The sequence below is a fragment of the Pezoporus wallicus genome, unplaced genomic scaffold, assembly GCF_028554395.1.
Source record: "Pezoporus wallicus isolate ANWC-B61680 ecotype Strahan unplaced genomic scaffold, APGP_CSIRO_Pwel_v1 contig_10160, whole genome shotgun sequence".
Classification (NCBI taxonomy): Eukaryota; Metazoa; Chordata; class Aves; order Psittaciformes; family Psittacidae; genus Pezoporus; species Pezoporus wallicus.
In genome coordinates this window covers 663253-686297 of record NW_026641390.1, presented here as the reverse complement: position 1 = coordinate 686297, position 23045 = coordinate 663253, and the positions used below count along the sequence as shown (strand labels likewise).

The 23045-nt window shown below is 45.6% G+C and overlaps 1 protein-coding gene across 5 annotated transcripts in view; it reads right to left on the bottom strand.

The window, feature by feature from the left end:
* The window catches only part of ZC3H18 (zinc finger CCCH-type containing 18), a 47524-nt gene extending 26005 nt beyond the window's left edge, over nt 1-21519 (bottom strand). The window contains exons 1-9 of one of the 5 annotated variants that reach the window (XM_057423504.1): nt 21454-21519; nt 12387-12988; nt 9361-9445; nt 6674-6822; nt 6239-6331; nt 5519-5676; nt 3945-3977; nt 2236-2362; nt 832-1124 (exon numbers count right to left, since the gene is read on the bottom strand). In XM_057423504.1, the coding sequence (XP_057279487.1) occupies nt 832-1124; nt 2236-2362; nt 3945-3977; nt 5519-5676; nt 6239-6331; nt 6674-6822; nt 9361-9445; nt 12387-12974 (1526 nt within the window). In that variant the 5' untranslated portion in view covers nt 12975-12988; nt 21454-21519. The remainder of the gene's footprint in view (nt 1-831; nt 1125-2235; nt 2363-3944; nt 3978-5518; nt 5677-6238; nt 6332-6673; nt 6823-9360; nt 9446-12386; nt 12989-21453) is intronic. The other 4 variants (XM_057423505.1, XM_057423506.1, XM_057423508.1 and 1 more) reach the window with 4 other exon arrangements.
* Nucleotides 21520-23045: the final 1526 nt, after the last annotated feature.

Genomic DNA, 23045 nt, shown 5'->3' with positions numbered 1-23045 from the left:
ATATGACCTGGGAAACAGCTTCCCCATACCCCAATTTGCTCCAACACACAGATACACATACTTGTGTGTCCACAACACATGTGACACCAGAGTTTTTCATAAGACAAGTTCTATATTCTGCAGTGATAATTATACAGTGCTTTACAAATATGCCTAATTCACGGTACTTAAATAATTGTCAGACAAACAGAATAGGAATCACTTTTGAAATTCCTAGACTTTTAGGCTACCTGGTTCACTTTTCTCTTACACACAGGTCAGAACTAGGATTTTCAGAGAAAATTGGCAGTCCGAGGCAGAAACCCGGCTCCACATCACATTCCACCATAGCAGCTCGCACAGACTCATTTCAAGGCATACAATCCTTCTCTATTTTCTAGCCTCTTTGTTGAGTTTAACTTAAAAGATCTCCAGATACACTTGCTATCCACAAACTCCCAAACCAGCCCTGCCTCTTATCAAAGAAGATTTGTCAAAGCCGCCACCATCTGAAGGACACCCCCAGCACTGGGGACTCAGCCAGCCTCCCAAGACATGCTCTAGCCTCGAGGGAACAGGGACAAGCTGAACATTTCCATACCTACAGGCCAAAAGACAGATGCTCTCCTTTCAGACAGGTCATGCACACTCGGTTCTTCCTGGTGTTTTAGCTCCACTTAGTGGCCAACAAGGCTCATTTAAAGCCCTGCCTTCCTCCCGCAACCACCGCTTTACTGAAGAGTTGCGGGAAACAGCGATCTCCCCCACTCTGATCACCATCACCCTGGTTCACGATCCACAGATAAAACAATGCAGATAAAATGACAAGTCTGAATTCCAGCCAACACTTACCTTGGTAGCAGCGGGGACCGGGGCTTGGCTTTTTCTTTCTCCTTTTCCCGTTCCCTGTCCCGGTCCCGGTCTCTGTCCCGGTCCCTGTGCTGCCTGTCTTTTTCATCTCTCTTCACCCGTTCGCGCTCACGTTCCCACTCCTCTTTCCGCCGCTGGCGCTCCTTGTCGCGCTCCCGTTCCCTTTCCCGTTCTCGCTCCCTCTGGCGCCGCTCCCGTTCCCGCTCCCGCTCCCTCTCGCGTTCCCTTTCTCGTTGCCTGTTCTCCCTTTCCCGTTCGCGTTCTCGCTCTCTTTCCTTCAAAAAAGAACAGAGAAATCGCTGTGTGGTAACATCCCCTAACAAAGCGGGTACCAAGGTCCTGGACCACAAGGAACTACAGACACCCTCCCTTGTCAGAGCAAAGCGTTGAGACAGATAAATGCGGAGCTTGCTGGCCAACACTGCCTGCTGAGCAGGCAGAAAGTGGAAAGGAGCAAAGCATACATCATACTCAGCTGTAATTTTCAAAGGCAACTGTCAAAGATTAATTTGGCTTATTACGCTTATTAAATAAATGTATTGATGTTTACAAGTATTTACTCTCACTGCTAATCATGTTTAGCTGATTAACTGTACAAACAAGCACCATGAAAATAATTGATGGTGCAGCATGTGCAACAATAGCGAGGACAGGCTCCTGTTTATGCGCTGCTTCTGCAGAACAGCAAGGTCTCCCAGCGAAATGAAAGCCACTTTCTACTTCTACCACTGAAATCCTCCCCACTGAGCAGGCCTTACTGTTTTTTTGCCACTACTCTAGAGGCACAACATGCCTCATAAGTGCAAAAGGAAGCGGAGGGAAAGGGTTTATAGCCTTATTTTCATGGAGCTCAGTAACTTACAGCACTACACAACCAACTGATCTGGGATTTCAGCAGCTGGCTGGGGGCTTTCCTCACCTGACTTGATCAGCTAACATGGAACTCCACCAGCAGTGGACAGTCATGTTGGAACCTCTGTCTGCACACTAAGCAAGCCTATCCAGATCCAGTCCTTTCTGTCCCAATAACTAACAAGCAAACCACAGTAAGGTTATTTCCTGGAAACTCCCTCACTCCCCTGACATGTCCAAGAACGGCTGAAGATGTGGCTGCATGAGGCTGGTACGCAGAGATGCTGCCAGCAAGAGGAAACATCTTCCCGACTTAAACATGCCTTCATCACACTGCAACAGAACCTCCTCCCACCCCTGGCACTCAGAGTGAGTGTGTTCTGTGCAGTAATTAAGTCAACATTTAACTATCTGTAAGATTAAGCATCTTGAACGTCCATCACAAGGCCTGTTTCAACCCTGCACTGGAAACACGACAAGCACCAGAAGTACCTAGAAGAAAGCTGAAAGGAGAAGCACGGAAAGGCATATTACCTTACTTACTCTGTAGTTACGGTATGGATCTGGGTCTGTATACTGAACCCTGAAATTCTCATACTGCCCACCACGCCAGAACCGTTCTATTTCATAGTCATAATAGGGATCTGTATAAGGATCAAGCCTACAATGAAAAACAGGGAAGGTTAGAAAGGGAAGCATCACCTTGTCCCCACACAGAAACGCTACGTATTCTAGCTCAGGTTTTAGTCACTGTGCAGTGACAAGAAAAAACACGTTCAACTGAGCATGATCATACACAGTGGTTTATTTTCTACATACTGCAAACAGACAGGCTTTTTAAAGTGAAGCTTATCAAAGAAAAGCATAAACTTTTCTTGATAAACACAAAAGAAAAATGCTAAACACCAAATTCAGCCTTTCAAATCAATGTGGTAAAAATGCTTTTTATAGCTACTTCAAATGTATGCAAATGTAACAGAACATGTTTTGCCTCATTGATTTCGAGCTGTGTTTTCTGTTCATGCACACAGAACTAATCTCAAGCATTCTCACATCTGAAGTGGAACAGATGGTGATCTCCTACCCACCCTGCCACCAGAAATGATGGGTGCATCCCGCTGCCACCAGCACAGGACATGAGCTGTGGCTGAGCATTCCACCGGGGAAGTTAAACTTTGGGGCAGGCCAGCAATGCTCTGCCCTGATACCTGGAATTACTGCATGTAATGAAGATAACTGCATATGCAGGTCATATTCTCCTGGGGAAAATGGGCCCTGGCCCCCCAAGCACACAAATGAACGCGCAAGCACACGGTACATGCTGCCCAACTGTAAAACTGTAGTAACTTTTGGGTCAAAAAGGGATTTAAACCCCACCCTCCTTAAATCTGCAAGGTTTCCTCCATTGTATGAATTCTATTAACATTATTAAATGGTTTTAATTCATACTCAACAACATCCAATCCCTGCCAGCCACCTGGAGTAGAAATATCACATCCATTGTAAAGACAGGGAGGTGGGTACAGGAAACAAGAAACTTCCAGGGCCACAGAGGAGTCAGTGGCAGACTAAGATATAAAACAAATGTTCCCAAATTCCACATTATCCATAATGAGACTCTGACTTGTACGTAAGAGGAATAAAGGGCCCACTTTCGCACTTTAAAAGCCGTTAAATAATCTAAAACTGGCTATGATGTAAGTGCTGCCCTGCAAGTCAAGCTGCTACTTGCATTTTTGTTCCAGTGCTTTTAAATGGTTTAAGATTTCCACTTTTGTCTGAAACAAGCCAAGGGAAAGATACCAGCTAATCCTGAACACTGATATTTAATCCAGCAAGAAACTCCTGATGCCAACCAGACAACAGTCTAGATTCAGTGACATCAGGTGTCCGAAGAGATACAAAAAAATCTCAAGCTACATCAAAAAGAAAACTCTTTAACACAGACTCAACTCCAAATCTCCCCATTCCCTTCCTGTAACTTTTGCAGACTTCTTATTCATATAAACAATCATTTAACTTGTTTAATTAACTGCTGTGCATTTAGATAATGCGGTGCTTAAATGCTTAGGCAAATAATTGGTATCACCCAAAAAATCAAATACATCCACTCAGTTAAACTGCCCACCACATCAGATGAGACAGCAGTCTGTGGCCTAGGAAGTTTTAAGAAGTACAATGGAAAAAGGAAAGGGAACATTTTCTTACAGTTGCAACAGTACTGGAATCAAAGACCTGCTTACCCATAGTTAATGTTTTCTTTGATGTCCACCTCCCTATAGTTTTTCAAAAAAGAAAAAGGGATTCATGAACTATTTAGACATCTCCATAGGTCACAAGACAGTCCTCAAAGCATTTATTAACATGCCAGTAGTTAGTTTGCTGCAAGGTCTGTGCAATAAGGTGCATGTGAGAAAAATCACCATTTTTGGAGTTTAAGCAGCAGCATCATCATAACTTCAGCCTTTACACGCAATGAAGATATTTCAATGCCACAATAAAAATGCCTGAATTTACAGGAATTCCATTTAAGTTGTTTAACATTGGCAACATGCAAAACATTTATTTTCCTTGACTGTATGAAAACCAGAAAGTTCTGTACCTAACACAATTCCTGCATCAGCGAGACAGTAGCACAAAACAACCAGAACGCTGATGATAGTTTCCATATACAGTCATAAAATAAAGATACTGTACAGTCAACCCACAGAGCACTCGTGATATGTCCCAGGTGCAACTGAGAGCCTTCTCAGAGGAACAGAAGACCTTGTTCTGTTAAATACAACAGACATATTTCTACCCATGAAAAAATTAATACAAGGCAACTGTTTTATTTCAGGCTGCAGAATTTAAAATGGGGAAAAGAACTGCACTCCACAGCAAATCAAGGGACAAAAGCTTAACCTACTCCTTATTCCTTTCCAGAGGTTTTTTTTTGCAACTCATTCACTCTAAAACAGACAGAATCAAGCCTTGCAACACTTTGTGAGTGGGAGTGTTTCCATAGTCTGTATGTGTAGGAAGAACAGAGGATGTATGAGCAAGAGAAACAGATTCACCTGTAATCCTGCAGAATATAGTCCTCTCAAAAAATCTTTTTCCATTTGATTTCTTGGCTTGAGAACCACTAACCAAGCTTGCCAGAGCTGACTAATTCACCCTTGCACCTTCTCCTACCTGCTCTCAGACATAACAGGAGTGTGTATGAGGTCTCCATTTTACATTTCACCTCCTTAAAAAAAAACCCAATCATCTAAGCACTTAAGTTTAGGGTGTTTGTTTTGGCCCAGGCTATGCCCTGGCAGCTAAGGGGTTTAATCTCTGACCACTGTCTTACTCAACAGTTTATCTGGGACTGGTCAAAATGTTCAAGACCAGTTGCTGTGCCAATGCCCTTGCAAATAAACACCCAGATAGTTGAGACAGTAACGCTGCTGCCCAAAATCTCGTGGACCCTACTCCAACTCTGCAGCTTCAGTTTTAAAAATTTCATGGGCTGGAATAAGAAAAACGAGAGGAAAAGCAATTGGAAGAATGCACTGGTGTGACACAGGCAATGCACAACTAGACAATGCCCCTGAGGGACCAGTGTGCCAACAACACTGAAGGCAGAAAGGTTTAAAAATGACTGTAAATGAAGGCAGTGTGAACTGGAGTGAGTGGAGGCAGCTCACATTTAACTGGTGCACATGCTGCTTAATGGAAGTTGTTCTCACTTTGAGGTAAGCATTTCTCCAGTCTGTAGAAGTTAACTGAAGACTGCCATCTTGTACTACATTTCCCCCCGTCTATTCCATGTAGCAAAACCAAGACTTACGCTGGATCTCTGACATCTCTGGTGATGCGGTAATTCCAGTCACGGAAGAACTCGTTTTCTTTGTCAAATTCACGCTCGTCTTCTCCAATAGTCACAGTGAACCTCTTCTCCTCAAAGTCAGGCTCCTGCTCTTTTCTCATAGTTGCCTTTTTTAATACCTGCCATAATATAAAAAAACATTGTAAAGAGACCGTTTCTGAGACCCAGAGAAACTGCAGTCTTAAAAATCCTTCACTTGGGAGAAACCTGCCCTTTGGCTAAAACAACCTTCTTCTGCCCAGGTCTCAATGTGTAAGACACTGGACTCTCCTTCAGGTACAAAATGTAATTCACTGTTCCATCAGCTCAGAACAGAAGAAGAAAGTTTCACACATGCTAACCCCATTTTCTGCAACGATCAGACGCATGGATACATGCTACAGAGACAGGTACCGAAGTAAAGGAAATTAGCCCAGCTTAGAAAGGTTTGCTTTGTAGAGGTTTTGACTTCAAGGCCACGAACTCCCCCTAGCTCATGGTCATATGAAAACACCAAACCTAGTTGACAGCGTTTCCTGACTGTACAACTGTGATATACAACAAGACACAGTTAACAGGTTTAAAGGCAAAAGGAAAGTTCCTTAGAAAGAACAAGAAGCTACATGCTCCAAAAAAAGCTTCTTGCGAAACAGGCAACTGGATTTAGGAGACATCAGCATGCTTCCTGAGGATGGCATTTACCTCTTTAGCATGCCGGAGTCCTCTCTCCCAGGCACTTTCTGTTGGAGGGTCCGGAGGGGGCGGAGGTAAGATTTCATCAACAACTGGTCCTCCCTGTTGGAAAGGCAAGAAGAGGAAGAAGACACACACCTGACATTAGTTTTGAGCAGCAAACTCATGCGTTGCTACCCAGTTACCCCAGAGTACCTCCAGACGCTCCGGAGATGTATCAGCAGGGCACAAACTGGGACACACATGGAAAATTATTCTGCTCTACTAGCAACTACAAGACAACCTTTTAAAATATCATACATCCAACTGATGAATTGGATAGTGACCAATGTTCCCAAGTTATTAGCTCACAAAATAAAAACCAACCCAAATCATCTTCACTTCCAGAACAGGAAACAAAAGCTATGTGCAGAAGCCATAAATCCATAAAACAGATGTCCATACCCAAGGATTGGCTGGCATCAGTGGGTGAGGGCCGATGGGAGGAGCTCCATTTGGGGAGAAGGGCTCAGGCTTGGAGATTAAGGAGTAGTTTCCTTTGTCGTTCACACCAGGGTGAATGAATCGACAGTTCATGCCCCAGGTACAGTGCCCTGTGGAAACGTAGTTCTGTTAGATCCCCACAGGCACTTAAAACCCAGCAAGGAATAATGCTGTTTGAGACATGTGACTTTTCTTCTTTCCAATTTTGTTGGGATTTACCTGTTTTCATTCACATGGAATGATCTTCACCACCCAACACCTTCCCAGAGAGGATAAACAGATCCAGTCAAAGATGGATGAATGTGCAAGAACCTCATTATGGTGAGAAGGGAGGGATGGATGCAAACAGACCATTAGGCAAATGCCGTAATAAAGACTACAAGCTCTTCAAGTCTTATTAATGACAAACACTCCAAGTTAGGAGCTTTACCTTTTACAAAAAACAACGAATACATAAAACCTGACAGACAAGAAAGCATTGCAGTGCATTCAAAATGAACAGCTCTCTGGTGAGGCATGAATTATATCAAAGCTTCTCCTTCCAGCTGAATCCACAGCACTAAGTAGGAAAGGAGACATCACTGTTGAGTGCAGCAGACAAACCCGAGGCTGCTCATTAGCTTCAGGTACCACTCCCAAAGAAATGGTAACACTCGGGGGTCTATACCAGGATACAAAGCTAATTCCCAACTTTAATTTAGCTTGCCTCAGAAACAAAACCTTTTTTTTCTTCTCTTCCAGCAATCCACTCAACATCAGGCAAGAGACATTTTGCAGATCTCCCAGCAGACAACTGCATCACAAAGTCATTGCTAGTTGTGTGCTAGCTCAGTCATTAGCACATTAATTGAGGAGTAAAGGAGCCGTTAACACTGCTTCAGCCCAAGGAAGAATCCCCAGTGCTGGCTAGCAGAAATTCACACTGCACTTCGGTACCTGGAAATGCTCCTCATCAAGTCCCATACTAACCACAAGCTGGTGTCAGAAGTAACACTGTATGCTTTGTACTGTCAAACATAACAAGAGCACAAATCCCTTTGGTCAATGGCTCATCCCTTCTCAGTGCCTAAGCACCGTGGGTAGGGGCTGTCAGACACCTACACCAACACTTACATTCCTACTGAGGGTGTCAAGAGGAATGACCACCTTGACAAGTGACGAGCCCTGCTCATGTCAAGGTGGCTATACAGCAAGTTACTTTGCTGGAAGGCTTTGCAAGCTGGTCACACGCAGCCACGTGAGTGCTCCTCCAACACAGCAAGGGTTAAAATCTGAATGTCTTGAAGAGCAGCACCTCACCTTCCTGGTGGCAGTAAACCCTTTATGGGGCAAGCAGGAGCGAGTGTCAACGTTACCTGAGCTGACACCAAATCAAAGAACAACTACGGCAGGAGATCCTGCAGCCTGAACTTTGACTCAGGCAAATATTTCCATGCTGCACAGAGGCGTGTGTCACGCTAAGGATTCAGGAACAAATAGCTCTGTGGCCGAGGGACTTCCCTGTTCCACCACCATCACCACCAACACCTTCGTGTCACAGCACACAGAGAAAATCCGATACCGGAAGACATCCAGGAAGCAGAGTACGTGATACGTGATGGTCATGTCTCTGGAAACCCCCCGAGCAGCTCCCTGCTCTGCATTACACCACTGATGTAAGGAGTAAGAGACTCCACCTTGCTCCCCACCCTTCTTTTGATCCAGATTTTCATAAACTGTTTCGAGGGCGATTGTAAATAAAACCAAATAAATGAGCAAACATGAAGTGAGATGCAGCTGGAGGAAGTGTAAGATTATATTATTATCCTGTAATGTTTAAATAAGTAAACTTTTATAAAACCCAACTCTCTAAATTAAAGCAAAATTCCAGGATAGCCTAAGATAGCTGTTGCAGATTTGCCCAAACTTTGGGGAATATCCTATTAAGAATTACAGACAAAAGTTACAGCAAAAAAGGCAGTTATATCCCATGCTGTTTTAAGAAAACTTGCAGAGTAAGAAAGACATGGATCTGCCAGAGCAAGACCAGATGAAGCCATAAAGATGAGGCACCCTGACAGCTGGGCTTGTTCAGTCTGGAGAAGAGAAGGCTCCTTAAGGGGAGACCTTGGAGCAGCTCCCACAGGCTACAGGAAACCTGGATAAGGGCCTGTAGGGACAGGCCAAGGGGAATGGCTTTAACCTGCCAGAGGGGAGATTGAGAGGAGCTCTTAGGCAGAAGCTCTTCCCTGTGAGGGTGCTGAGGCACTGGCACAGGGTGCCCAGAGAAGCTGTGGCTGCCCCATCCCTGGCAGTGTTCAAGGCCAGGTTGGACACAGGGGCTTGGAGCAAGCTGCTCCAGTGGAAGGGGTCTGGGCCCGTGGCAGGGGTTGGAGCTGGATGAGCTTTAAGGTCCCTTCCAACCCAAACCATTCTTTGATTCCAAGTCTTCCCTTACTTGCTTCTATCAGACTCACCACACTTAGGGCAAATCCATCTTTGCATATTGGCTCTACGTAAATTCAGCATCTGGTTGCCAAGGAACAGAAAGGTGATACTGAGGACACCTGGGGCAGACTTTATCATGCAGACAGCAGCTTAATGGTTTAAATCAAACAAGAAAAATTATAGCACCTTTGTTTTTTTCCACCATTACAGTCTGTCATTACCTTTCATGAAGAATCGGCAAGTGGGACGTGGCCTCACTTTTCTGTCATTGGGGTCTTTAACTTCTCCTTCCTCCAAGTCATCGTCCTGGAACAGACAGACAAGCTGACATTTCATGTGGTGCATTTTCTGTAGCGACTTGACATTTCACAATATGGTCAAATATCAGTCACTGAAAACACACCCTGGAGCGAAACAGAAGAGAAAAACAATATAAAGTTCTAACAAATACCCCACAGCATCTTCGCAATGTGCTTCTACAAATAGCAAGATGCATCAACTTCAGTGTTTCAAAGGTGACGCCAAACCCTTCAGGTGTTAAGCACGTCCTGATGCCACACCACAGACCAAGGTTTCAAGCTGCATCATTTCACCTGCTATATACTGGACTGTTCCCTGCTCAGCACTCATGTCACCCTTAGTTAAGCTCAAACCAATTCCTTCTATCTATTGTTTTAAAATGCACAGCAGTATTCCTGCATTAATATAATAACCCAGCAGCATCTGTCCAATTCTGAAGGACAACTGCTATTACAATAACTAACTCCCACATGCTTTCCCACAGTGCTGAGTGACAACTTCGCACATAAGCTTCTTAGGAATAAAGTCATGTATTTCTTCCAGCCCTCTCTGGCAACAACTTGACACCTTCTCTTCTACTCCTCAGCTCCAGGCAGGAGCTCTGAATCAGCTCTACATCATCCCCAGACACAGCAGCCCCAGGAAGAAAGTCTGGGAGATGCAAGTTGTTTTCAAGATTAAGAACCACAGGGGATGAGAGTGTGAAATAACAGCCACAGAACACCTCCAGAAGAAAGTTGTTGAAACCTTGAAAGTACCTGCCTTTGCCTCTGTTCTCAAGGGGGGGGGAAAACCCCTTCCCTGGCTTCATCAGGCCCAGCTGAAAAGTCAAAGGGAAGCAATGCAGAAGGCAAATACATGACCAGAATTGTCAGAGATATGTGGCAAGGAAATGAGCTATTTAATCTAAAAGGCACCCTGGCTTTCCCTCACTTTGCCTCCGTTCACCACCACACAAGTTTTCAGCATCTGAAACACATCTAAAGAGGGAGCATCTGGTGGAGGCCTTCCCTTTGCGTGGCAATCGCAGCAACTCTGTGGCAGAAACAGCAGTTGTCTACATGGAAAAGATTAGAAAAGTTATGTGCTTTGATCAATTTAGCAGCTGGAAAGGAAGAAAAGAACATCACTTGGCTGTAAGTAAACAGAAGATCTCTAGAGGGATGGGTTAACAGCTTCTGCTGCTGCATTCCTCCGAGGGCAATACAAGGAAAGCTCTCCTGAACAAGGAGGGATTTAAAATATTACACAGATATATTCAAATTAAAATTTGCATTGATACTCCCCTCCCTCCAAGACAGAAGTCTGAAAGCAGAATAAAATGCAGAGGTTTCATAGCTCCCCCCGAAGCTGGGGATGGCATTCAGTGACATGTGAATGGCATAACCAGCTCAACTCTGCTTCTTTCAAAGGAGCTGTGTGAAGTCTTTGCAAATGCTGTACTTGAACAAAAGGGTAAGTATTTATTTCTGTGAGGTCTCCTTGGAATCAGGCAGCTGGGAGCCCTGTTATGAGATAATATATGAAAACCAGAGTACAGATTCATCTTGTGCTTTGTAAGGAGAGCGCTCTTAAGAATGCCTTAGACTTTAAAGGAAAGCATTCATATTTTAATCAAGAAGCAGGCGTGAAGTCACGGCTCCAGGAATTTTTTCTCCCCCCTGCCTGGACTCTTGCACAGGATGGTAGACCTCTTCCTAAGTGAACCAGAAGCACATAAAACTTTTGGAAAATATGTTTTTAAACAAAATCACCCGCCAGAATGGCCATGATGAAGAAAAATTACGTCACGTTTTTTTAAGCAACAGAACTTGTCAAAGCTAAAAACCACACAATATACAACTCTTCAGTGAAAAGGAAGGAAGGTCTCTTCTGTGATGAGAGCTTCTTGAGCACATGGCCAGGGCAGCTACACAGCTATGGAGACTGGAAGACAACACCACCTCCCAGTACGAATCCCCCCCACCAGTGACTCCATCCACAGCACATTGCTTCTTGTCTGGTCACCAGGATGCTCTCACAACCTAGCTTAGCTGTGCAGGATACCTTCTGGTACAGACAGCTGAGAACAGAGCCTGCTCCAAGCCACAGACTTCTCTCTGAAGTGCTTTGCACTCCCACTATTCAGATTCAAGCAAGGTGTCCACCAGATCAGCAACCCACAGGAGCGTTTCTATTCTACTGCTAGAATCACTCTGCCCTGTTTTCTTCTGCCTGCAAGAGGGAAACTGGTATTAAGCTGTATTAAACACATAAAGACAAACATGAATAAGGAGTGCTATTTGCCCCGGTCACCAAGGCAATTAAACCCCAGTTTTGATTTTATTAAACAGCTGTTTGTCCTCAGCTGTGAAACAGCAGCTACTGGGACTGCATATAACTAAAAATATCCTCTAAATCACATGCAGGGGCCACCTGGTTAGGCACCTTCTAGAGAGCCCAGCACCTTCTGCTCCTCTTCCATGCATCCAGATGCTGCTAAAGCCCAACCATCTCAGGGCCACAGGCTTCCACTCTCCAGCACCAGCCTCTCAACCTCAAGCAAGGAGACAGCTTACGAACACCTAATCCATAGCTAAGTAATTTGCTGTCAGCATCAGTCAAAAGTCCTCCAAAAGCTGAGGCAAAATAGTTTCTTAAAGCACTGGAGCCCTTCCATGTTCAATGGGAACAAAGCTTATTTGTGATGCCTCTGACAGTATTTGGCCCAAAGCTTTTCTACAGTACACGGCACCAGACATTCCACCCACCAAGTTTAGGATTTGGTATGCAGTATGGTCTTACCTCCAGAGAGAAAGTGTGTTACTTGCACACTGGGGACACAGCTAACACAGCTAATTCATGTCAAAGAAGGGAGGCATGGCAGTCTAAGAGCCAAACAGTTCAGAAACACGAGGACAGGTCTTTCCCTGTAGGGCTCTGCCCACTTGGACCAGCTCCTACTTACATCAATTTCTCCATCATCAATTTCTCCATCATCTTCTTCTTTCTTCTTCTCCTTGAGGGGATCCTGGCCATCCTTTTCATCATCACTTTTGCTACTGGATTTTTTCTCATCTTCATGAGCATCATCTCCTTTCTCTTCTTCCTCATCATCCTCACCAGCAGCTTTCTCACCATCCTCCTCTGCAGCAGCAGCACTTGGTTCCTCAGGAACTTCCTCATCATAGTCCAACTCATGCTCATCAAGTTCACGGGTGACAGAGGATGCTTCATCACCAAGATCATTTGTCCTGTCTTCTTCCTCACCCTTGCGAGGTGCAGGGCTCTTCAGCTCCCCACTCTGCTCATTGTTGTCAGACTGGTGAGACTTAGGTTCACTTAAACGGTCCTCTTCATCTGAGCGGTTCTCCTCTTCACCGTGGCCCAATCCCCTGACTGCATCCTCCTCCTCTCCCATAATGCTGCCTTGCCCACCCTCTCCATCAAGTTCACGGTCTGAACAACATTCCTTCAGGACTTCCTCATCAGAAAGCTGCTGGTCTTCTTCATCAGGAGAGCAGGGGTTTCGCTCAGGGCTGTTGGAAACATCCATCAGTACCCAATAGTCTGCAGAGGGTAGAAAACAACACTAGTTATGGGGAGCAAGATAGGAGACATCAAGGAAGGTTTATCTTGCAGAATTTGTACTATCATATTTCACCTCCTAAAGAAGAAAACACTGCTTGAATTCATTAACATGGTTTATCACAGGACCTTCAAGAAGGAAACAGAGTTTAAGCTGCATAAGAAACTGATTCCGATATTGTTCCAGTTTAGACAAGAGTCTGCCACCCTTCACATACAACAACGGAGCTTGAGGTTGGAATTTTACCTACAAGCTCTAGCATTCACCAAGTCAGTTTGAAACTCCAAGATGTATTTTTCAAGTATAAGCACATGGCCCTACAGACTCAAGACATACAGGAGCACAACTTGCAGTGATGCTGAAAAAATAGCCTGTATCTCTACAGGATCTTTTACATTGCATACACAACAGATAAGAAAGCAAAGGCAGTATCCAATCACAAAACCACCTGGATTTTCAATTGTGTTTAATTCAGACAGTGCATGTATTGCCACCTAATCTCCAGCTGCTTTACAGACTAAAGATTCAAAATTCCTTTACAGATGATCAACTTCATAACTCTGCACCATGCAATTCTGCTAGAAGCTCAGTATGAACATGTGCTCAATACGAGTTAAAAATTAGATGTCTGCTTAGAACAAGCACAGTAAATGCAATAGGAAGAGACAAGATGCAAAGCCAGAAAAAGAACCCAAGCCACATATATGCTTGTTTTACTCCGGAAAACAAAAAATCCCATGAATTCTAGAACTGCCTGACCCAAGGAACTGGTTGAGCTGTCTGTTACTAGGAAGATTACTGGTTTACATTTAGACAAATGCTCTTGGTGATTAAGAACTCTGACCCTTCATCTGTGGTCTCTTGCTGCAGCATGTACTCAGCCTTATAAATGATGGCAACTCCTTCCTCACTCCCCTCAGCAATAACCACAGTGCTTGGCTACCTCAGAAGAGCCCAGGCAGAGAGAAGTGTCCTAGCAGGTTTGCCAGCACCGAGCCAGCCAGTGCTTAAGAAAGACAAAAGCAGCCACTTGCAGCTCTCTGCTTGTATCAGTAGAATGGTTCAACAGAGGCACTGGCTCCTCTCAAGGTGGCACTTTTCCAGGGAACTAAATTCACCGTTTCACTATATGCTACCTCCTCCTCCAAACCCAAAGGTCTGCACAGGAACAAGCCTGGGCAGCCATCAGACAGAAATTAAAAGCTAAAGACAAACCAAGGCTTACAGAAGCATATTTAGGAAACAAAAAGCCACAGGGTTACAAATCAATAGGACTTCTTCATCTCAATATGTTTCATGTTTTATTCCAGCTGCTCCTAGCTATAAGCTCCTTGCAAGCACATTTACTGCTGGTGCAACAAAAAAACATGGCCTAAACTACCAGATTTTTACCTGCTATTGTCAACTCTTGATGCAGAAAGGCTACAAGACCCTGGTAGCACCTTTAGGCACACCAAGCAACACTTTGTGAAATAGAGTTATAACACCAGGCAGCTCTGTGCTACTTAACCTTTTCCTGACCCACACTATCACTTCTGCCTGCCATGCCCCTCCAACTAGCTCTGCACAGTAAAGGTTATTTACCATTAAAGAGCAAGAGCAGACAGGAGGTGGGCCAAGCCACAACAAACAACAGTGAACACCACCAAAACAAATCCAAGACTTCACATCATACAAGCCCAAATACATTTTGGTGTAACAAAATTGGGGATCTCTGCACTGAAATACAGCAGGAGGTTAAGCATGGGGAACGTGCAGCATCTCTTCCGTGCGTCAAGAGCCTGTGCCTGGAAATCAGGAAGGCACAATGTTGTTACCCATGCTACTCATTTGCTTCTTCATGAACTTGCAAGGACCAGGGCTGTTGTATTTACGTCCTGTATGCTGCCAGATGCACTGTCATCACCGAGATAACATCTCTTGTATTCACCCTAGTGAAGACATGCTGAGCTGGTATTTGCAGCAAACTCTCAAGATGAAAGTCACACTCAAGAAAATGCTGCTCATTATACTATAGGAGGTCTGCAGAGAAAACTCACAATGAAAAGCACACCCAGAAGAAGTCTTTATGTAAGTACTTATCAACCATGCTCTGTTTTATGTCTTCAAAGCACCACACAGATATTTGATAACCAATAAAGAATGATCTAAACATTTGTCCTGGGTTCATCAGTAGCAGTCATTTTTCTTCTTCTTAGTAGCTGGTGCAGTGGTTTTGACTTTCAGCCTGGGAACAGTACTGATAACACCAATGTTTTTAGTTACTGCTCAGTAATGTGTACTCTGACCAAGGACTTTCTGAGTCTCATACTCTGCCAGGGAGGAGGGGAAGCCAGGAGGACGCAGAGATAAGACACCTGACCCAAACTAGCCAAAGAAGTATTTCATCCCACAGCACATCATGCCCAGTATATAAAGTAGGGGCAGTTACCCAGAAGGGCTAGATTGCTGCTTGGGTCAGCCTGGGTATTGGTCGGGGGGGGTGAGCGGTTGTATTCTCTCCCCTTGTTATTTCCCTTATCATTATTATTATTATTGGTGGCAGCAGTAGTAGTTTGTGTTATACCTTAGTTACTGGACTGTTCTTATCTCAACCCATGGGAGTTATCTTCTCTCGATTTTCCTCCCCATCCCTCTGGGAGCAGAGGGAGGAAGACAAGGGGAGTGAGCAAGGTTCTGCATTACCAGCTGGGCTTAAACCATTACAGCATTTGAGCAGAAGAATCATATTCTGAGTTTCCTACCAGCTGCTCTAGTTTCTCCACACATCTGAAGTTGGCTCTTACTCATAACTGAAGTTTTGATTTTGCTGAAAAGTTAAAATCCAAATTACAAGACAGCAATTGCCTCTGGTGATAACGGCTCTGGGCAGTTAAACAGGATGCAATCCAAAACAAATTATATTCTTTCTGGGTATATAAAAGTTGATGCTGAGTTCATAAATGCTTGCACAAATTATTACTGGCTTTAAGATCAAGTTTATGGCAGCGATTTTAATTGCCTAAGAAGTTACACTTTATGTGAACACAGAACAACTTAGCATATTACATCTGAAAGGTCAGACTTAAAAGGCCAGGAGAAATGTACAAGTTGTCAAGGGCAGATGTACTCAGGAAATTTGTTTTCTGATTTCTTGCAAACAAGCAGCACCAAAGAAAAAGCACTGAAGTGAACCAAATGCCTTTCTGCATTCGGCACTAAGACCTTTAGAGGGATGGGGGGGAAAAAGTGCGAGTGGATTCTCACCACCAGCTAAGGTGATAAGTATAAAACATTCACCTCCACTGGTAGCTATTAAAGCTATTATAAAACCCCAGGGCATCCATCAGTTACAATCACTTCCTATTAATTTCCATTGACAGAAATTATAAGAAACACAATAAATGACAGCTCAGTTGAAGAGGGATCATAGGCAGGCTGGTTTTGGTGTGGATTTCCCCAGATTCAAGTAACAGCAAGTTTCCCTTCAGCAACAGGTGCTATGCCCTCCCCAGTGCCTCTGTCTGTGCCAGCAGTGATGCAGTGCACAGAAAGCACTTCAAAAAGTCCTAGTCAGAGAGCTCCTCCACCACCTTTTATGCTGAATTATTTTGGTAAATAAAATATTATTTGGTAATATTTGGTAGTTACTTTGGTAAACCCACTGTTCAGCCAGCCTCCAAGGGCTATTAACCAATAGCCAAGAAAAAGGTACCCCAAAATTCAAAAAACCAGATTTTTTCTTCAATCTTACATATGCAACTGCATGGAAATACCCCAAAGCAAACCTCATAATATGCAAAGGTAAAATAAGCAGGAAAAAAGAATATGGAGCTGGAAATTTAAAGAAAACTGTCAGGCTAATGGTGCAACAGGACTAGACAGCATTTCTGCTGCATGATGGCAAGATACTGCCCTAGCAGCCATCCAAATGTTAGGGTAGACTCTCACTAACTCACTGCCACAGCAGCTCCTCCTGCAACAGGGGAGGTAAAGACAGTGTCCTCCAGCCATTCCTTAGCCTTGTGCAGTCCCAAGGCTCTGAGCCCAAGAGGAGAGCAAAGAAACAAGGCACAGCATTCAAACAAGCAGCTTACAGGCGACAGCGGCATCACAGAAGCAGGATCTGAGATGGGAGAATGCCTCATCACTGAGCTAGTCAGTGTTACTTGTAGTCACTGGTTTGTAAAAAGAAAAAAAAAAAAAAAAAGTTGAACATTAGGAAAGGCAAGAGTATCACAGCATGGATTTTGTGAAGCACTGGAGTACTTGCTCTACTCACTCAAGCTTCCTTTCTAGCTCCAGTGAATTTATTCTTTGCATTCTAGCAAATTTCACTCCATTTAAAGCGCGTGCCCCAAGCACTGTCTCAGAATAATCTGCAAATCAGTTTATACTAAATCTCTGGACTCCTACGAAGTTTTCCTAGTGTGTGTTTGCATTTTTTTGCTTTCCAATGTCATTCACCTAAACATACAAATACCAGGAAAAAGATAAGAAAAATTACTAGATAGAAGTATTTCAAACAAGCAACACAATAGAGCAGAAACAGTAGAGCAGAAATCCACAGGTTTCATCCCTCATCATAAGGGTGGAATTTTTGCTCCTTAAAACCAAGGAAGTTTATTACTGTCTTCAAAACAAGTTATAAAGGAAAAAAAAATCTAACCTATAGATAAGATTCCTTGACTTGTAACTTAGGATAATGAGGCAAGAACCAGGTATACAGTAATACTTTTTACTTAGTGTTTCATCTTCAGAGCTACCTTTAAATTACAGATAGTTGAGGCAAAGCCACACTATTCCAAAACTGACTTCATTTCCTCAGTGTATCAAATGTTCATTTTCTGCATATCTGAAGAAGCAGGCTAGTTCAGAACAGGTATCAAGTATTTTAGATGACATTTACAAAACCCTCCTTTTGCCAGGCTAAGCAAGTTGATACAGCCTTTCTATAGAGAGGCTTTGGAGCCAATACAATAGTAGGGTGCACTTTCAGCCCAAAATGTATCTTTGTCTCTAGAATCACTTGTGCATGCCTCATTGTGTGGAAAGCCCCTTATAAAGCAGCTCACGTGTTTTCAGTGAGGAAAATGAGGATTTGGCAGCTCAACTTTCCAGCCATCTCACTTGCAGTAAGCACATGCCACCCTCCTGGGTGTGAGCCACACGGCACTTGCTGTCACCACAGGTATCAATCAGGTTAAGCAGGACTTTCCCTCCAGTTGTTCCTTCTGGATCTTCATGTCCTCAGCCAGCCCCTGTCAGCTTGCAGTGCTCCTGACAGTGCTGTGATCAGGCAGTATTACAGAATAGTCTACCAAAAATATGAAGTAAAGAAATCCCTTGAAAACAAGACCTGGGGCTTTGTCATCTCATTTTCAGTAGCAGTGCCTTTGCATCATGCTCCACAGCCCAAGCAGAACCCCGCTGCATCCAGCTATAGCTGAGAACACCAGGCAGCTTTTGCAAACCTAAGTCTGACCCTTTGGTCACTGGGTATCCAGAAATGATGGGAAGCACTCTGAAGAGACATGCATAGCATCAGCTAAGAGCAGGATAAAAAGGGCTAGAACAACATGGTGTCCCAGGGGACATTCAGCAGCAATTATCTGCAGCAAACCTGCCTTTTCTCCTTGCAGTCCCTCGCTTCTCTCCCTGTCCCTGCACAGCAGCTCCAAAGAGTCAGGTCTGGCAGAAAAAGGAAGCCTTTTAGTTACACAGTATATATGCAACAAGAGGCAGTGCTGAAGTTTCACAGACTGAGCTCTGTTATTTCTCAAAGTAGGGAAAAATGAATTAACTATTCCTTAACTTTGTCAGTGTTTCACTGCATACCCTGGAATACAAATGCTCTTTCTAAGCTAGGCATTCACACAGCCATCCTCACCTGCAAGGACCTGGATGCAACAATGAAGAGGCCCATCTTGCTCTCACCGAGTCTCATAGTCTTACTGGAAAACTTTAAAATGACAGAGATTTCCCCCCTCACACAGGTAAAATGGCACTGTACATTGAGGATGTGTTACAAAAACTTAAATTCATCTGCTTTGGCCATCCTACAATATATTTTCCCAAAGCTTCATGATATACAAGATTCTTAAATTTAAAATACAGCATTGAGACTAAGAAGCCCTGACACAGCACTAAAGGCAATAAGAGCCCTTTTCTACTTAAGACGCTTTTTAAAACTCAACTTCAATACTGCCATGTAATCCCTGAATGCATTTTAAACAGTATTTTTAACATTACACTTCTGTTAGGTGATTTGCCTCGGGCAAGAGGCACATGGGTCAGAACACTGGAATTCTTAGCAGCAGGTCTGTTTTCAAGATCAAGCCCAATTTCTATTCTCTTAAATCAAAAGGTACAAAACCAGAAGGAAGAAATGCCAAACAAGCTTTAGTCCGTGGTCACACATGTACCTTGGACACTACTCCGAGGCAGCTCAGTGTGTCACTGACTGCATTCTGGATCCATGGCTCTCAACACTGAATATTGCTGGCAGGAGGCTCAAATGCTGTTTCTTATGACTTTGTGCTGTTTCCAACTAGAACTCAAGAAAGATCTGAGCTGCATCTTCACTTAAGCCAACAGAGTTAAGCTTTGTGTACAACTAACAACTGACTTGCAGCTGCAGGTAGCGTCTTGGGAGCACACAAACTGGAAGCAGTATGGAAAGGATGGCAGCTTACTCTAACCCACTGCATCACCTGTTGGATAAAGCTGTGAGTTAAAGACATGATTTGCAACATTCAACAAGGAATAAATACTCCTGGTGAGCATTATTTCCATTCATTACATTCCTCCCTCCAAGGTTAGGCCTTTATATGGTGCCACAAAAAGCTTTTTCCAAGCTAACAAGGAATACACCTTGGAAACAGTACAGGAACCAACAGCTGAGACGGTTCCAGAACCTCCAGTAGCAGGAAGGCAAAGAATAACCTACAGAAAACTGGAGGTTTACAGAGCCATCAGCTTCAGTCTTGACATCCTACAGATCACCACTCAGATGGCAAGAACCAAGAGCAGACAAAACTTCTTTAGCCTTCCAGTAGAGAACTCCAAGTTCCTGGGATCAGACACAAAGGAAAGAAGCAAATAACATCTTTCCTTCAGGCAGAAATCTTTGTCATAGAAAGGATAAACGCTACTTTTTAACAGCCAAACAGCTTGATGCAAAATCAGAACACTTCTGTTATTTAGATATGTGAAAACCAGGGGTTAATGCAGAACAGAAAAGTTCTGGAGCACAGTCTAAATCCAGCCACAAGGATGTGTGAAGGATGTAAGTGAACTGAGGAGAATGAATGGGAAATAGTGCTGACAGGACAAGTGAGAAACACAGCACAAAAACACCTAGGGAACAAAGACCTGGAGAACAGAAGCAAAACAGAAATGAAGGGCAGCAGCTTCAATGTGGAAAAAAACATGGAAGAGTAGCAACAACAGGAAGAAAAGGAAATAAAATTCCTCATGATGCAGGAAAGAGGCATCAGATAAAAATGAAAAGACCCTAGAACAAGAGCACAGCACCCAGTCCTTTGCTTTGAATGAAACTACTATTGTTTGCAAGGTTAATAAACTACACACTTTCCCGAGTTCCTTAGGGCGGCACTGACTTGTAGAATGCATTGCAAACTTCAGCTACCTAGTGGCCATCAGGGATGCAGAAAACTGGGATGCCTTTTGGTATTAACTTAAGAGGTGACAGCCATTTCCAGCAGCTGATTTTTAAGGAAGAGCTCCGATTTGGAATGTTAACCACTGCTGTGTGCCAGGCAGGCTTTGGGAAGGGAACATGAAGAGAAAACAGCACCATGAGCAGCTGGAGCTTGTTTTCACAGTGTAACTGATTCTCCTCTTCCTGCAGCAATCTGCAGGCAAACGCTAATTCTGCATTAAAAGTGCCTCAGTCCCATGAAAGAAAAGTACGATTATACTGGTTTTCTGTGGGATTTATGGATAATCATGCTCAATAGGCTAACTGTACTCTCAGAGCAGCAGATCAGCTGTCTTGATTAGACTACAACCCTTCTCCTTAACCTAGGCAAACCTTAGGAAGGCTAGGAGAGAGAACTCACACCTCGGAGGTGCTGCTCCTGCTACAGCCAAAGCAGCGCCAGTAAAAGTTGTTTGAAAATAGCTGAGCTATTGATAGGAACAAAAGAAAACGTTGTTAGTGTGGAGGCTGACAGGACAGCTCTGATAAGAGACAGCCCCACTGAGACAACTCCTGGGGGGGGGAATACAAACCACCTGCAGCAGCACTGCATCAGAGTGCTCACAGAGACAACAGCAGCTGTGGACAGCGAGGACACCACAGCTCCTGCTGTACCAGGCAGACAACACAAACCAGTGCTACGGGGGTGACGCACATAACCAGGGTGATGCGGGGCACAACAGACCCTCTGGAGTGCCGATGATGCTGTGTGGTCCCAACCCTTCACCCCACTGCCCCCCTTACCTCACAGGGCCAGGCTGAGATCCTCCTGCGGTGCCCCCAGGCTGGGGTGGCTGCAGCGGGTCCTGCCCGGGGAGGGGGGCGCAATCAGAGCTGCCCCCCAGCAGAGGTTACCCCCTTCCACAGCACCCCCAAAACAACGCTCCCCCTTCCCATCCAACCACCCCCCATCCAGCAGGTGTCCTCGCCCAGACGAGACCCCCGCCACTGAGTGCTCCCCCCCCCCCCCCCCCCCCCAGCGCTGGACCCGCCCCCCCCTTCCCCCCCCGTGGGCTGCTCCCCCCCCTCCGCGCTCCCCCAGGCGGCGGCACCGGGCCCCCCCCCCCGGTTCCGTCTGCTCTCGGGCCCGCCCCCCCAGAGCTAGGCCGCAACCGGCGCCTGCGGAGGGCGGCCTGCCGGGCAGCAGCTCAGCTCACCCGTGCGGGCAGTGCCGGGGCTGCGAGCGGCGGGGCTGGGCTGCGGGCCGGGCGGACACGCAGGGAACGGGCCCGGAGCGGGGAAGCGGCGAAGCGGCGGCAGCGGCGCGGAACGGGACCGGGCCTCTACTCGCGGCGGCGCAGGGCGGCCATGGCGTGATGTCATCCACGCGCGACGGCCCCCTCGCGACGGGAGGGTGGAAGGGCGGGGGGAGCGCGCGCCTTTTTACAGCACCCCCCTCCCCCCCCCGCGCGCTCCCGAACCTCACCTTAAAGGGGACGCGCACAAAGAGGTGCGGGGGGGGGGGGACGGGGACGGGGATGGGCACAGACACGCAGGGGTGCGCGCACACACGTGCACAGACACACGTGTGCACACACACACGTGCATACATGCACACACACACGTGCACAGACATGCAGGGGTGCACACACGGGTGCACACACATGCGCACAGACATGCAGGGGTGCGCACACACATGTGCACAGACACACGGGTGCACACACACCTGCACACACACACGTGCACAGACATGCAGGGGTGCACACACACACGTGCACAGACACATGGGTGCACACACACATGTGCATACATGCACCCACACACGTGCACAGACATGCAGGGGTGCACACACGGGTGCACACACATGCGCACAGACATGCAGGGGTGCGCACACACATGTGCACAGACACACGGGTGCACACACACCTGCACACACACACGTGCACAGACATGCAGGGGTGCACACACACACGTGCACAGACACATGGGTGCACACACACATGTGCATACATGCACCCACACACGTGCACAGACATGCAGGGGTGCACACACGGGTGCACACACATGCGCACAGACATGCAGGGGTGCGCACACACATGTGCACAGACACACGGGTGCACACACACCTGCACACACACACGTGCACAGACATGCAGGGGTGCACACACACACGTGCACAGACACATGGGTGCACACACACATGTGCATACATGCACCCACACACGTGCACAGACATGCAGGGGTGCACACACGGGTGCACACACATGCGCACAGACATGCAGGGGTGCGCACACACATGTGCACAGACACACGGGTGCACACACACGTGCACACACACACGTGCACAGACATGCAGGGGTGCACACACACGTGCACAGACACACAGGTGCACAGAC